The sequence below is a fragment of the Ovis aries genome, chromosome 5 (assembly GCF_016772045.2).
Source record: "Ovis aries strain OAR_USU_Benz2616 breed Rambouillet chromosome 5, ARS-UI_Ramb_v3.0, whole genome shotgun sequence".
In the NCBI taxonomy this organism is placed as follows: Eukaryota; Metazoa; Chordata; class Mammalia; order Artiodactyla; family Bovidae; genus Ovis; species Ovis aries.
In genome coordinates, this window is record NC_056058.1 from 55172769 (window position 1) to 55187098 (window position 14330).

At 36.2% G+C, this 14330-nt stretch overlaps 1 protein-coding gene across 4 annotated transcripts in view; it reads left to right on the forward strand.

The window, feature by feature from the left end:
- RBM27 (RNA binding motif protein 27) overlaps positions 1-14330 on the forward strand; it is a 63869-nt gene that overhangs the window by 14105 nt on the left and 35434 nt on the right. For 2 of the 4 annotated variants that reach the window (XM_012178689.5, XM_042250614.2), the window contains exons 4-8: positions 4019-4110; positions 4778-4971; positions 5897-6160; positions 7638-7925; positions 11964-12098. In XM_012178689.5, coding sequence (XP_012034079.1) covers positions 4019-4110; positions 4778-4971; positions 5897-6160; positions 7638-7925; positions 11964-12098 — 973 coding nt within the window. The remainder of the gene's footprint in view (positions 1-4018; positions 4111-4777; positions 4972-5896; positions 6161-7637; positions 7926-11963; positions 12099-14330) is intronic. The other 2 variants (XM_004008925.6, XM_042250615.2) reach the window with 1 other exon arrangement.

The following is a 14330-nucleotide window of genomic DNA, read 5'->3' on the forward strand; positions in this document are numbered from 1 at the left end:
GGTAATGGAAATATGAAGAAACTTTTCTTCTATACTGGATAATGTATAATTTTTGGTTTAAGTTATAGGTTAGGGAATTCTGGTGGTCCTTGTTAGTATAGTGGTGAGTATCCCCACCTGTCCTGTGGGAGCCCAGGGTTTATTTCCCTGATGGGAAGGCAACATGTCCTTGGACTTCCCTGATGGCTCAGATAGTAAGGAATCTGCCTGCAATGCAGGAGACCCAGGTTTAATCCCTGGGTTGGGAAGATTCCCTGGAGAAGAGAATGGCAACCCACTCCAGTATTCTTACCTGGAGAATTCCATGGATAGAGGAGCCTGGTGTGTTAAAGTCCATGGGGTCGCAAAGAGTCTGTCAGGACTGAGCGACTAATGCTTTTACGTTAGGGCTTCTCTGATGGCTCAGTTGGTAAAAAACCGGCCTACAATGCGGGAGACATGGAAGACGATGCAGGTTAGATCCCTGGGTTGGGAAGAATCCCCTGGAGAAGGAAATTGTACCCCACGTTAGTATTCTTGCCTGGAAAGTCCCATGGATAGAGGAGCCTGGTGGGCTCCAGACCAGGCTCCAGCCCATGGGGTCGCAGAGTTGGACACGACTAAGCAGCCAAGCATGCCGCGTGCAGCACTTAGGGCTCTGTGCTTTCACTGCTGAGAGCATTGGTTTAATCCCTGGTCAGGGAAATTTTTTTAAAAAGGTATAGGTTACATCTTTGTATAATAAGTTAAAATTTTTGCAACATGTGTCCTTTTTTAGAGTCATTGAAGGTCGGTGGATTGAAAGTGTCTGTTTGAAAGATAGCTCATTTGAATGAGGAAAATTACATTATCTTGAGTTTTGAAAAAACAGTTAAAGAAAAAAAAACAAATTGTTACTCTATTTCATTTTGTATCTTTGCAGTAAATCCTAATTTTGAAAATTATGGAAAATAGATATCAGCTTCTATGTATACTACCCCAAATGTCTGGCATTTTTTTCCATTTTCTTAGCTTTTATACATAACCTAATTGTTATTACCGACAAATAATAGCTTGTAGAATAGTGTATAAATGTAATAGTTTATAGTAATTGTTAGATAACATTGAAGGGAGGAAGTTGTCTTTTTTGTACCTTCAGCCACTTGCCATCCTCATAAATATTTAATAGGTATCTCTAAAAGGTTATATTTTTAAAGCCTCCAAATATTCTTGTATATAAAAGTAACAATAACTCCTTAATATCAGATACCCAGTTGTTGATAATGTCCATTTTTTTTCCCCATTTGTTTGAGTCAAGATCTAAATAATCGAGTTGGCTGAAGTGTCTTTTTTTTTTTTTTTTAATTCCTTCTTACATATTCCCTCTCACTTCCCTCATGCCAAGGTTACTGCTACTCTTATCTCTAATACAGTGTGAAGAAGTGAAGTTGCTCAGGCGTGTCCGGCTCTTTTCCACCCCATGGATTGCTCCTCGGTCCATGGGATTTTCCAGGCATGAATACTGGAGTGGGTTGCCATGCCATTTCCTTCTCCAGGGGATCTTCCTGACTTAGGGATTGAACCCAGGTCTCCTGCATTGTAGGCAGACACTTTACTGTCTGAGCTACCAGAGATACAGTGTATTCTTGTTTTTTTCAGTTTATGTAATAAGAATCATACAAACTTTTAAAAAAATCTGTACAAATCAAGCATTTTATTTATATAACAAGGAAGCACTCATTTATTTTCAATTTAAATATACTTGAGATTAAAAATCATGTTTGGCAATGTACCGCAGGATGCTGAATAAGATTTCACCCATATGGCTTTGGATTTCTTGATCTTTGTATGATTTCCATACCCATGGGAACAATTAATATAGCTTCCTTAACCTACTGGATGCTACCTGGATGTAAAAGTCTTATACTCTTTTGTCTAGCTTCCTTAGCTTATTTTTACCTGATATTCATTCATATTGTGCATGCCCTTTTGACCTTTTTAAACAGCTTGTTGATATGTAATTCACCAACTTTACAATTCACCTATTTAAAATATATAAATGTGATAATTTTCATTGTATTCAGAATTGTATAACCATCTCCATAATCCATTTTAGAATATTTTCAGCATCTAAGATCATGCTCATTAAGCCATTACTTCCAGGCGCTTCCAGTCCCAGTCCTCACCCCAGGCAATATACTACTATTTTCAGTCTCATTAAATTTGCTTATTCTGGACATTTCATATAAATGGAAGTACGCAGTATGTAATCTTCTGTGGCTGGCTTCTTCTGCTTAGCATAACACTTAAAAGGTTCCTCCACATTGTAACATGTATCAGGACCTCTTTTATTTTTCATGGCTGAATAATATTCTGTTTTATGAATATATCACATTTTCTTTATCCAGTCATCAGTTGATGGATATTTGTATTAATAAGCAAATAGTTAATACTTTTATCTATCATAAATAATACTGCTATGAACATTCATACACAGGTTTTTGTTTGGCTGTATGTTTTTATTATTTTGGGTCCTTTAAGTTTTGAAGAATAGGTTTTCCCGTTAGAAAGACTAATTAATAGTTTAGAAAATTACTTCCCTAAAATTAGGAAAAATCAAGGAGTGAATTAATAGATGTCCATTAAAAAAATAGAATATACAAAAGCAAAAAGAAGGATAAAGTTCTCCAAGTTGATATCTTTTAAGTCTCTTTATATCTTTTAACCCCCTGCTTCCTACTTACCTGTATATTTCTTTTCTTTTCATCACCCCCTTTCCCTTAAATTTTATTTTGTTGAAGAAACAGTTTCTTCATGACTGAAGAAACTCAGTCATTTGCTGAGCAGGTCATTTTTGCTCAGCAAAAAACTGAGTCATTTGCTCCAGAAATTGGAGTTTTTGACTCTGGATTTTGCTGATTGTATCCTCTGTATTTCCTGTGAATTGGTAGAGAGAATGATTTTTAAATATAGTTTAAGAATTGTAGAATGTTTTTGTCAGCAACATATGGTTGTCATATTGTGGCTGCCATTTTATGTTGCCTGGATTTTACTAAATTGTTATCTTCTGTTCCATTCACTCATTTCCTGATTTGTGTATTTTTAAACGAGCCTCTCATTAGATGGGCATTTGTTTAGCTCTTCCAGATGTCTTCATTTGTCTTAATTTCTCTCTAGTAAAGGCCATATATATATATTTTAACTTATTTATTTTTGGCTGTGCTGGGTCTCCGTTGCTCGTGTAGGCTTTGTCTAGTTGCAGGGGCTGCTCTGTAGTTGTGGTATGCGGGTGTCCCATTGAGATGGCTTTTCTTGTTGTGGAACATAGGCTCTAGGTACCTGGGCTCAGTAGTTGTGGTGCATGGGCTTAGTTGCCCTGAGGCATGTGGGATCTTCCCAGACCAGAGATTGAACCCATGTCCCCTACATTGGCAGGTGGATTCTGTACTGCTGGACCACCAGGGAAGTGCCATGTATTTGTTATGAGATTAACTTGTGTTTAAAAAACTTTAATAGAATCACTAGTTCTGTATTTCTGGTCAATCTTGACTTTAAGTTTTTAAAGAAGCCTTAACATTTCCAATAATTCTGATACCATTTTTCCATAATTCACATGAAATACTTAGATTTATAGCAGTGGTTAACCATTTGTTCCTTAAACTTTGTCTATGAAATAAATCTAAAGTTCTCCTCAAATGAATTATATTGTGAATATATTTTATAATTAGGAAAACACACAAACCGTTTTACTATATGATACTTAGAAGTAGAGATTTGTTATTTTTACTGTTACATTTTAAAGAATGAATTAATGTTTTCCTCCACTGCTATTAGGGTGATATTTAAAATTTAACATATTGCTGTCAAAGTAATTTCAACATCTTTTTTTACTTTTTCCTGTTGACCAACTTTGGGGGATGTGATTTGACTTTTTTTTTTTTTGACTTTAATATTTAAGTATATTTATGACCTCTCTTGTGGCCAGAAGAATTTATCAAGTGGATGTGTTTTATAATTAATGGAAGAACTGTTCTTATTTCTAACGAATATTTTCATGTAGGTGTTTCAGGAGCCAGCAGAGGAAGAACGAGATGGCAGAAAAAAGAAATACCCTAGTCCCCAGAAGACTCGTTCAGAATCTAGCGAACGAAGGTTTGTGTTTATCTTTAATTAGGAAAATATTGATAACTCACTTTTCAGTTACCTTATAAGGACATTAGCAGGATTTTTGACATATGCTCTACTCCTTTCATTGTAAAATGATTAGAGAAGTAATTTTTTTTTCCATTCCCTGTGTTTTTTATCTTTGTCATACTTTCTCTTCCTTTTATAAACAATAATCATTATCTGCTTTCCCCAGGAGCTCAGGGGTGGGAGCAGTCTCCTTAGAGAATATTAATGAAATGTTCCATTTGGTTAGGGGTGCTCAGTATTAAAATTGTCCATAGCATTTTATATTACAAGTAGTGCAATTTATATGTTGATTCGTCAGCCTACCATCAAAAAATTAGTTTTTGTTTAGGAACTCTTTGCTTTGAGCTTTTTGTCTTTTCTAGTTTTAAATATGTTTTTCCTTTTACCCCTCCCCATGCTTTGGATTCACCTCTTTTTTTCATTTCTCCCCACCCAGTATACTTGAAGAGAATGTTTTTTCTTTTTATGTAATGGATTAGAGGAATTACGCAGTGGTTTTACGGCTCTCTGGAAAAGCTTAGAAGTTACGAATTTTGATGAATCACAGAGGATAATTCATATTCCAGATTTGTTTTCTGTCTGGTTTCTGTAGTGTATCTATGGCTTTCATATCTGTATATTACAGGACACGGGAGAAGAAAAGAGAAGATGGCAAGTGGAGAGACTACGACCGGTACTATGAGCGGAATGAACTGTACCGTGAGAAGTATGACTGGAGAAGAGGCAGGAGTAAGAGCCGGAGTAAGAGCCGAGGCCTGAGTCGAAGTCGGAGTCGAAGCCGGGGGCGCAGCAAAGACCGGGATCCAAATAGGAGTGTTGGTGAGTCCAAGTGGCTTCCCCCTAAAACTCTACAGTTGCTTGTTTTCTTGTATCACAGGGGTGTCAGAACATCACTTTGATGGAAACATTGAAGGCAACAGGAGAAGGAGGCGGCAGAGGATGAAATGGTTGGATAGCATCACTGACTTAATGGATATGAATCTAAGCAAACTCCGGGATATAGTGAAGGACAGGCAAGCCTGGCATGCTGCAGTCAGTCCATGGGGTCACAAAGAGTCAGACATGACTTAGGGACTGAACACCAACAAGCAACCTTTAATATGTCTGAGCAATGTAAAAGCTGTAATTGTGTCACAAAAACTTGATTTTTGTTACAAAATCAGGGCTCTATTCTCAGGGTGGAGTCAAAGGAGTTTGAAGAAAAAGAAGCCATTTGTTCAGGTATCATAGGACATGTCTAAATTTAAGTCATTTTATATAATTGAAACACATGTCCTTTAATCAACAAAACTATTACTGGTGGGAGAGGGTTGCCTCTTTCCATACCCACACCCCCACCCCCTGCCTGAAAATAATTGATTTGCTTTAAGGTTGGCTAGAGTATTTAAAAAGAAAAAAATGGCAGTAGATTACTGAGATCCCAACCTCTGATATCCCAGGATATCAATTTGAAAGTCAGTTCTTAGCATTCTTACTAAGTCAGTAGAGAAACTGATCTTTCTTCATTATGTATTGATGTTGATGTTATAAAAATGATTTTATACAAGTTACTGGTGAAGATCCATCACATTGTTGATTTTCCTGGTTTTAGACTATAGTGATAATGAGAGCATTTTAAGATATGGACAGCTCAGTAAGTTTACTTCAGTATTCTCATCTTGCCTTTTCTGTGAGAAAATAAATATAGTTTAACAACATAGAAGTCTGGTCTTACTTGTTTCTTGTCTTTATTTTGTCTCCAAAGCAGAACATAGAGAAAGATCAAAGTTTAAGAGTGAAAGGAATGACTTGGAGAGCTCCTATGTGCCTGTGTCTGCACCAGCTCCAAACTCTTCTGAGCAGTATTCCTCGGGGGCACAGTCTATTCCCAGCACTGTTACTGTGATCGCACCTGCGCACCACTCTGAAAACACAACGGAGAGTTGGTCTAATTACTATAATAATCATAGCTCTTCCAATTCTTTTGGTCGAAACCCACCACCAAAGAGGCGATGCAGAGATTATGATGGTAAAAATTCTCTTTTATATTGTACCCCAGAGTACTAGTAAAGTAAATGTTGCTAGTAGTGCATACCATTTCATTACAGTCTGGATGTTATTAAAAGGGATGAGTGAGGAGGAGAATCTCTTTTGGCATATGCTTCTTTACTTGTTGGACATAATAGTTTGGTTCTTGTTAACATAGTGTTCAGATTTGACCCTTTAATTTATGTTTTGTTTTCCTCTTTACTTCCGACACTGTAATTACACTGCAGAATTTGGTAGACACTAGGAATTGTCATTTTTTTGTGTGCTGTTTGACCCTGGGGATTTGTTAAGCATGTATAATCTACTTACAGTTTTAACTTGCTAACTTTCCATTTGAATGAATGGATCGGTGTTATGTGTGCATTTATTTCAATTTTTTATTATGGGAATATTTTAAATATTCACAAAAATTCACAAGGTAATATAATTAATCCTAGTGTATCTGTGACCTCATATCAACAGTTGTCAACTTATAGGCAGTCTTGTTTTCATGTATACTTCTACAGCTCCCAGGCCTGTATTATTTATAGCAAATGACTAGACATCATAACATTTTTTCTTTAAATAGAGAATATATATATTTTTGCTTTTTACTTATTTTTAAGTAGGGAATAGAATCACATGATTCAGGCATTAACTCACCCTCACCCTGGTCTCCCAGCCCCAAAGATCTTCTCAAAGCCAATTTTATGCTGTCAGTTTCTTATGTATCTTTCCACTTAATCTATGCATGTGTACATAAAAACATATTCTCCCCCACCTTCTTTTTAACATAAATGTTATTGTACTTTATACTATTTATACTTCATTCATACTATGCATTTTGTTTTTTTTTCACTTAACATTATTTCCTGGCAGTCATCCTATGTAAATATAGTAACTATAAAGAGCTTCTTCAGTATTTTTTTTTTAATACTTCTTTGTATTCTCTGTGTACAAAATGTGTTTAAACTTACTGATGACACTTTTGGGATGTTTCAGATGTTTTGCTGTTACAATTCTGCAGTGAATAACCTGGAACATAATACTCAGTTGAATAATTTAAAGTTTCAACTTAGAGCAAAAATGGTTGCTTTAGAATAATATGATTAAAGTAGATAGTTGAAAGTAGGTCATCTAATTCACGTTCCTTATTCTCTCTACCTTTGTTATTTAAAATATCTGAATTTTTATTATGAAAACTCAATAGCAAATGAGTTAATCTGAGAGTGGTTGGTAGCCTGCTTTTGACCTGATTATTTGCTGTCTCAGTAAAGCATAGTGTCACAGTATGGCAAGTAGAGACTACACCTGTTCCTACCTCAGGAATATGCAATGGTAACAGAGTAACACTAAGAAGGCTTTAAATTCCTTGCAGAAAAAGCACTCCATAAATCAGATTGGTGGACGTTTCAGGGAATTGTTTGTTTGCTGAACTCTGTGTAGATCATAATGAAATTTATCTTTGATTCTTACAGAAAGAGGATTTTGTGTACTTGGTGACCTTTGTCAGTTTGATCATGGAAATGATCCTCTGGTTGTTGATGAAGTTGCTCTACCAAGCATGATTCCTTTCCCTCCACCTCCTCCTGGGCTTCCTCCTCCACCACCTCCTGGAATGTTAATGCCTCCAATGCCAGGCCCTGGCCCTGGCCCAGGCCCAGGCCCAGGCCCAGGCCCTGGCCCAGGCCCTGGCCACAGCATGAGACTTCCTGTTCCCCAAGGACATGGCCAGCCTCCACCTTCTGTTGTGCTTCCCATACCAAGTAAGTATATATATAGTTTCTTTAGTGAAGAATATTTAGAGGAATCCATCCCTTTCATGTAACTTGACACTAGATTTTAAGAATTTGAAAAATAAATTATTAATAGAATTTGGAATATATTCCCATAATTAAGATGTTCTTCCCTTTTTTTTACCCAGTGTCATATTGCATCATTGTAGTACCTCCAAGTGTAAATTTTATTAGTAGTGCCCTAACCTATATTGACCTGTAGTCAAAATCTTGCTTGTTGATAGAAAGCCAGTGTTTTGAAGAGGTCAGAAAAAAAAAAGTATGCCAGTAGTTTAGTGAAAGTTCCATTTTTAAAGGGGAGAAGGAAATGGCAACCCACTCCAGTATTCTTGACTAGAGAATCCTGTGGACAGAGGAGCCTGGAGGGCTGCTGTCCATAGGGTCGCACAGAGTTAGACACGACTGAAGCGACTTAGCGTGCATGCATGCATTGGAGAAGGAAATGGCAACCCACTCCAGTATTCCTCCCTGGAGAATCCCAGGGACAGCGGGGCCTGGTGGGCTGCCAGCTGTGGGGTTACACAGAGTTGGACACGACTGAAGCAACTTAGGAGCAGCATCTTTAAAGAAAATCTCTTAGAGAATATTGAAATACTCTTTAAAACATTTTATTATGGAACTTTTCTTGGTTTTCTTCTTCCAGTTATATTAATCTATATACATACAGCACTGTATAGTTTAAGGTGTACAGCATACTGATTTGATTTGTATACATCATGAAGTAATTATCATGGTAAGTTTAGTGATCATCCATCATCTCATATAGGTATAAAATTAAAGAAATAGTAAAAATAAATTTTATTTTTCTGATGATGAGATCTCTTAGGATTTACTGTTAACAATTTTCATATATAACATTGAGCAGTGTTAATTATATTTATCATGTTGTACATTATATCCCTAGTACTTATTTATCTTATAATTGGAAGTTTGTGTCTTTTGACTGCCTTCATCCAATTTCTCTTCCCCTTAATGGAAACTTTTGAATACACACAGATGTAGAATAATAATATTCCATGTTTCATCATCTAAATTCAGTGGTTAATATTCAGCTATTTTTGTCTCATTCTTCTTGCCTGCCCCACACAATTTTTTTTACTTTTTTTCCCTGAAGTATTTTTTAGATATCAGAGCATTTCACCAGTATGTACTTCGGTATGAATCTCTTTACTGATAAAAGACTTCAAAAAAAAAAAAGGGGGGGTCAATATGCTGTTATCAAATTCACCAAAATTAGAAATATTTAAAAATGATCACTTAAAAAAAACAGTTGCTAGTTGAGCTAAAACAGAAATAAGACTGAATTTTTAAAATATAACTGAGAAAATTCTGCAGCAGTCATTTTACATGTGTCAGTTCAGTTCAGTCGCTCAGTCGTGTCCTACTCTTTGTGACCCCACGGACTGCAGTACACCAGGCTTCCCTGTCCATCACTGGCTCCTGAAGCTTACTCAAACTCACGTCCGTCGAGTCTGTGATGCCATCCAACCATCCCATCCTCTGTTGTTCCCTTTGCCTCCCGCCTCCAATCTTTCCCAGCATCAGGGTCTTTTCACATGAGTCAGTTCTTCGCATCAGGTGGCCAAAGTATTGGAGTTTCAGCTTCAGCATCTGTCCTTCCAATGCATATTTAGGACTGATCTCCTTTAGGATGGACTGGTTGGATCTCCTTGCAGTCCAAGGGACTCAAGAGTCTTCTCCAACTCCATAGTTCAAAAACATCAATTCTTTGGTGCTCAGCTTTCTTTATAGTCCAACTCTCACATGCATACATGACTACTGAAAAAACTGTAGCTTTGATTAGACGGACCTTTGTTGGCAAAGTAATGTCTCTGTTCTTTAATATGCTGTCTAGGTTGGTCATAACTTTTCTTCCAAGGAGCAAGTGTCTTTTAATTTCATGGCTGCAGACACCATCTGTAGTGATTTTGGAGCCCCCCAAAATAGTCTGTCCCGGTTTTCACTGTTTCCCCATCTGTTTGCCATGAAGTGATGGGACCGGATGCCATGATCTTCGTTTTCTGAATGTTGAGCTTTAAGCCAACTTTTTACTCTCCTCTTTCGCTTTCATCAAGAGGCTCTTTAGTTCTTCTTGACTTTCTGCCATAAGGGTGGTGTCATCTGCATATCTGAGGTTATTGATATTTCTCCCAGCAATCTTGATTCCAGCTTTTGCTTCCTCCAACCTAGCATTTCTCATGATGTACTCAGCATATAAGTTAAATAATCAGGGTGACAATATACAGCCTTGACGTGCTCCTTTTCCTATTTGGAACCAGTCTCTTTTTCCATGTCCAGTTCGAACTGTTGCTTCCTGACCTGCATACAGATTTCTCAGGAGGAGTGTAAGGTGGTCTGGTATTCCCGTCTCTTTAAGAATTTCCCACAGTTTGTGGTGATCCACATAGTCAAAGGCTTTGGCATAGTCAATAAAGCAGAAATAGATGTTTTTCTGAAACTCTCTTGCTTTTTCGATAATCCAACAGATGTTGGCAATTTGATCTCTGGTTCCTCTGCCTTTTCTAAAACCAGCTTGAACATCTGGAAGTTCACTGTTCATGTACTGTTGAAGCTTGGCTTGGAGAATTTTGAGCATTACTTTACTAGCATGTGAGATGAGTGCAATAGTGCAGTAGTTTGAGCTTTCTTTGGCATTGCCTTTCTTTGGGATTGGCATGAAAACTGACCTTTTCCAGTCCTGTGGCCGCTGCTGAGTTTTTCAGATTTGCTGGCATGTTGAGTGAGGCACTTTCACAGCAGCATCTTTTAGGATTTGAAACAGCTCAACTGGAATTCCATCACCTCCACTAGCTTTGTTTGTAGATGCTTCCTAAGGCCCACTTGACTTCACATTCCAGGATATCTGTCTCTAGGTGAGTGATCATACCATTGTGATTTTTTTACATGTGTACAGAGGTATAAGAAAATACCTACCTGAAGACATTTAATGTTTTAAGAGTTGGCAAATTATTTGAAAAAATGGTTATCTTTCAGTTTATTTAAGTGGTACTTTTTCAATTCTTTTTAAAATTTTTAATTTTTAAAATTATTAAGGCTCACTGGAAGTTTCAAAAATAGTTTAACATGATATCATGTACCCATTGCATAGCTTTCCTGCAGTAACATTCTTTATAGAACACATTTCAGTAAAATTGATGAAAGTTTGTATACATTTAACGCATAGATTTGGTCAACAGCAATATGGTTCTTTTCACAGTGGGTTGTGAGTATTTAATATTGTCACATAAATGGTATAATTGTGAAACTCAAGTTGAGATTTAATTTCTCAGATAGAAAGGCATCTTTGATATACAGAAATTCCCACAATAAAAGATCGTGGGGGAACATATCTGTGTAAAAGTTAAATCTAAGAGTGTTGTTTCCCCCTGAACACTTTGCCAAGAAAAATTTCAAGGAAACAAGTACCATCTAGCTTCTACAATTAGCACTTTACTATCCCCTGAAGAAGGGAATGGCTACCTACTCCAGTATTCTTGACTGAAGAATTCCATAGAGAGAGGTGCCTGGTGAGCTACAGTCCATGGGGTTGCCAAGAGTCAGACATGACTGAGTGATTCACACTTTCTTTTTCATGTTGTGTCATCATATATCTTTCCATCTCTCCATTTTTAGTTTTAATGCATTTCACAGTACATTCTAGACATCGATACACTCAAACATGTTTATCATTAACTTAAGAGTTCTATAGAACTTTATTATCACCCCAGAAAGTTTGTTCAAATCTCTTGGCCATTTTCTACTCCCAGCCTCCAGATGCAACCAGTTCTGCCCTTTTTCCACCCTATATTAGTCTATTACAGAACTAAAATGTCATTTAAATTAATAATGCTCTCATTGCTCAAGCCTGCTCATATCAAATTTCTTTATTCTGTTCTAAACCAAAGTAGGTATTTTATGTGTGAATATCCTTATTGTACCTGGTGTAGTGAGGGTTTTTATTATGTAGCAAACATTACTGCTCTAGCTCTCACTTTTTGTTGTCTGTAGGACCACCCATAACACAGTCAAGCTTGATCAACAACCGTGACCAGCCTGGGACAAGTGCAGTGCCCAATCTTGCACCAGTAGGAGCAAGACTACCTCCTCCTTTACCCCAGAACCTCCTTTATACAGTGTCAGAACGTAAGTATACATTTGATTTATTAATAAAATTGTTAGAGCATAGAAAAGCCAGATGTTTTCTCAGAACATTTAAAAAAATACAGTTAATTTCTATTTTAAGGACTATTTATACAAAATTATACTTATGTGTACAGGGCAGTTTACTGTGTGGTTATGCTCTGTAACCCTATTTTAATTTTGTGTGATGATGGGAGAGAAGGACAAGGCCTTCTGTATTGGAGAAGTCTTCTCTCCTATAGTGTAGCAACATTCTTCTCCTAAAGAAGTTATATTTTGAAGTTTCTGTTCAAGAATTGCTCTTCTGATAGAATTTCCAAAGCCTAAGACTTACCTCCTAAGAGCATACAAAAGATCAGATAAAACACACCTAATTATTTAACTTGTAATGCTGAAACGAGCATAGCATCATTTAAACTATAGTATTTAGTGGTTAGACTGTCTTATAACATTGATGCTTAGCTGTGATAATGTTTTTCTTGAATCCTATGTTTTATGTTTCATAGTTTTTGTTACTGTTGTTTTTAGTTTACAGAGGCTTAAAAGAAAAATTTCTTTCTTCAGAAACCTAAAAATAAAGTAGTTGGTTGTTAAAACTGTCAGACTGTGAGAATTTCTTTACAGAGCTAGGTAACTTTATAGATAAATTCACCTTTTTTGTAACTGTGTTTATCATAAACATTTCTTAATCTCTGTCATGACCTAGGGAGGCAACTCAGGAAAGTAATTAAGCTTAGGTTCAAATTCTGGTTCCATCATTTATATCACTGTGACCTTAGGCAAGTTGCTTAACCTCTTTGTATACTAATTTCCTCTTTAGTAAAACAGAAATAATAGTAACATTACTCACTTCATTAAGGTTATTTTGGAGAAACATGTTATATGTTAATACATATAAAGCATCTAGAATAGTATCTGGCACCTTAAGCTATACATAAGGAATAGTTGTTATAGTTTTGTAGTTATCATTGTCTCCATAAATTTCAGCCTCTCTGATATCAAAACCTATTATTTTCCCCTAAGTCTCTATTACCTCCACAATCCCTGTCTTTCTTTGCTAATGTAAATAACACCCACCTAATCACCTAGAATTGAAAACCCTATCATGACTGACTCATTGCTTTGCTTTTTTATTTCTAGTTAATTGGAAAATTCTTCCTCCTTTTCTTTGATACATCCTTTTCTCTCTCCTCCTGCTATGGTTTCTGCCCTCATCCACACTTGAATCACTTCACATTTTCGATTATTCCTGCAATCTTTTTGACTCCAATATATTTTACCCCCACTTTCCCTCCACGTTACACCATATAATGCTGCTAAGCTAGTTTGCCTGAGAAAACCAACCATGACAGTTCCTTATGAGAATTCTTCAGTGCTACTGTTTCCTCCTATGTTCCGCTGTGCTTTCTCAAAACAGAAACCATATATGATAGTTAAATAATTAGCCATTTTGTTTTACTTTTAGTATCTCACAGTCTTCTAATTACTATAGTATCTTGTTACAATGCTTATTTTACTGCTCTCATTAATTATGGGCAATTTCAGACATACATAAAAATAAAGAAGGTAGTATAATAAACTCCCATGTTCCCATCACTCAGCTTCAACCGTTACCAATCTTGTTTCATCTTTCCCCTCCCTAAATCAGCTTTTAGCATTAGTTCTTAGTGCTTTTAGACTTGTAAATATGAAAAATGGGTTATTTATCTGAAAGTCTTTTGCAGATGACACATTTTCATATTGTTAAATTTAGCATTTTGACTCATGATAAAAATTTCATTTTGTTTTTAATTTATTAAAAAATGTGGCAATTATGATTTATTTTAATATTGTTAAATTTAACATTGTGATTCCATTTGGATTTTTCCTCCAACATTAGATTTTATTTTCTACTTCAGATAATTATGGGCAAATGTATATCTAATTTTGTGGCACAAAATCCCGCTTTTTTTTTTCAGCTTTTTAAAAAAAGTTTCTGTTGGAGTATAGTTGATTAACAGTGTAGTGCTAGTTTCACATGTACGGCAACGCAAATCAGTTACATTTATACATATATTCACTCTTTTTTTAGATCCTTTTCCTGTATAGGTCATTACAGAGAATTGGTTAGAATTCCTTGTGCTATATACTAGTTCGTTACTCGTTACCTGTTTTATATATAGTAGTGTGTATATGGCAATTCCAGTCTCCCAGTTTATCCTCCCTGTCCCATACTTCTCTTTTTCCCCCAGGTAT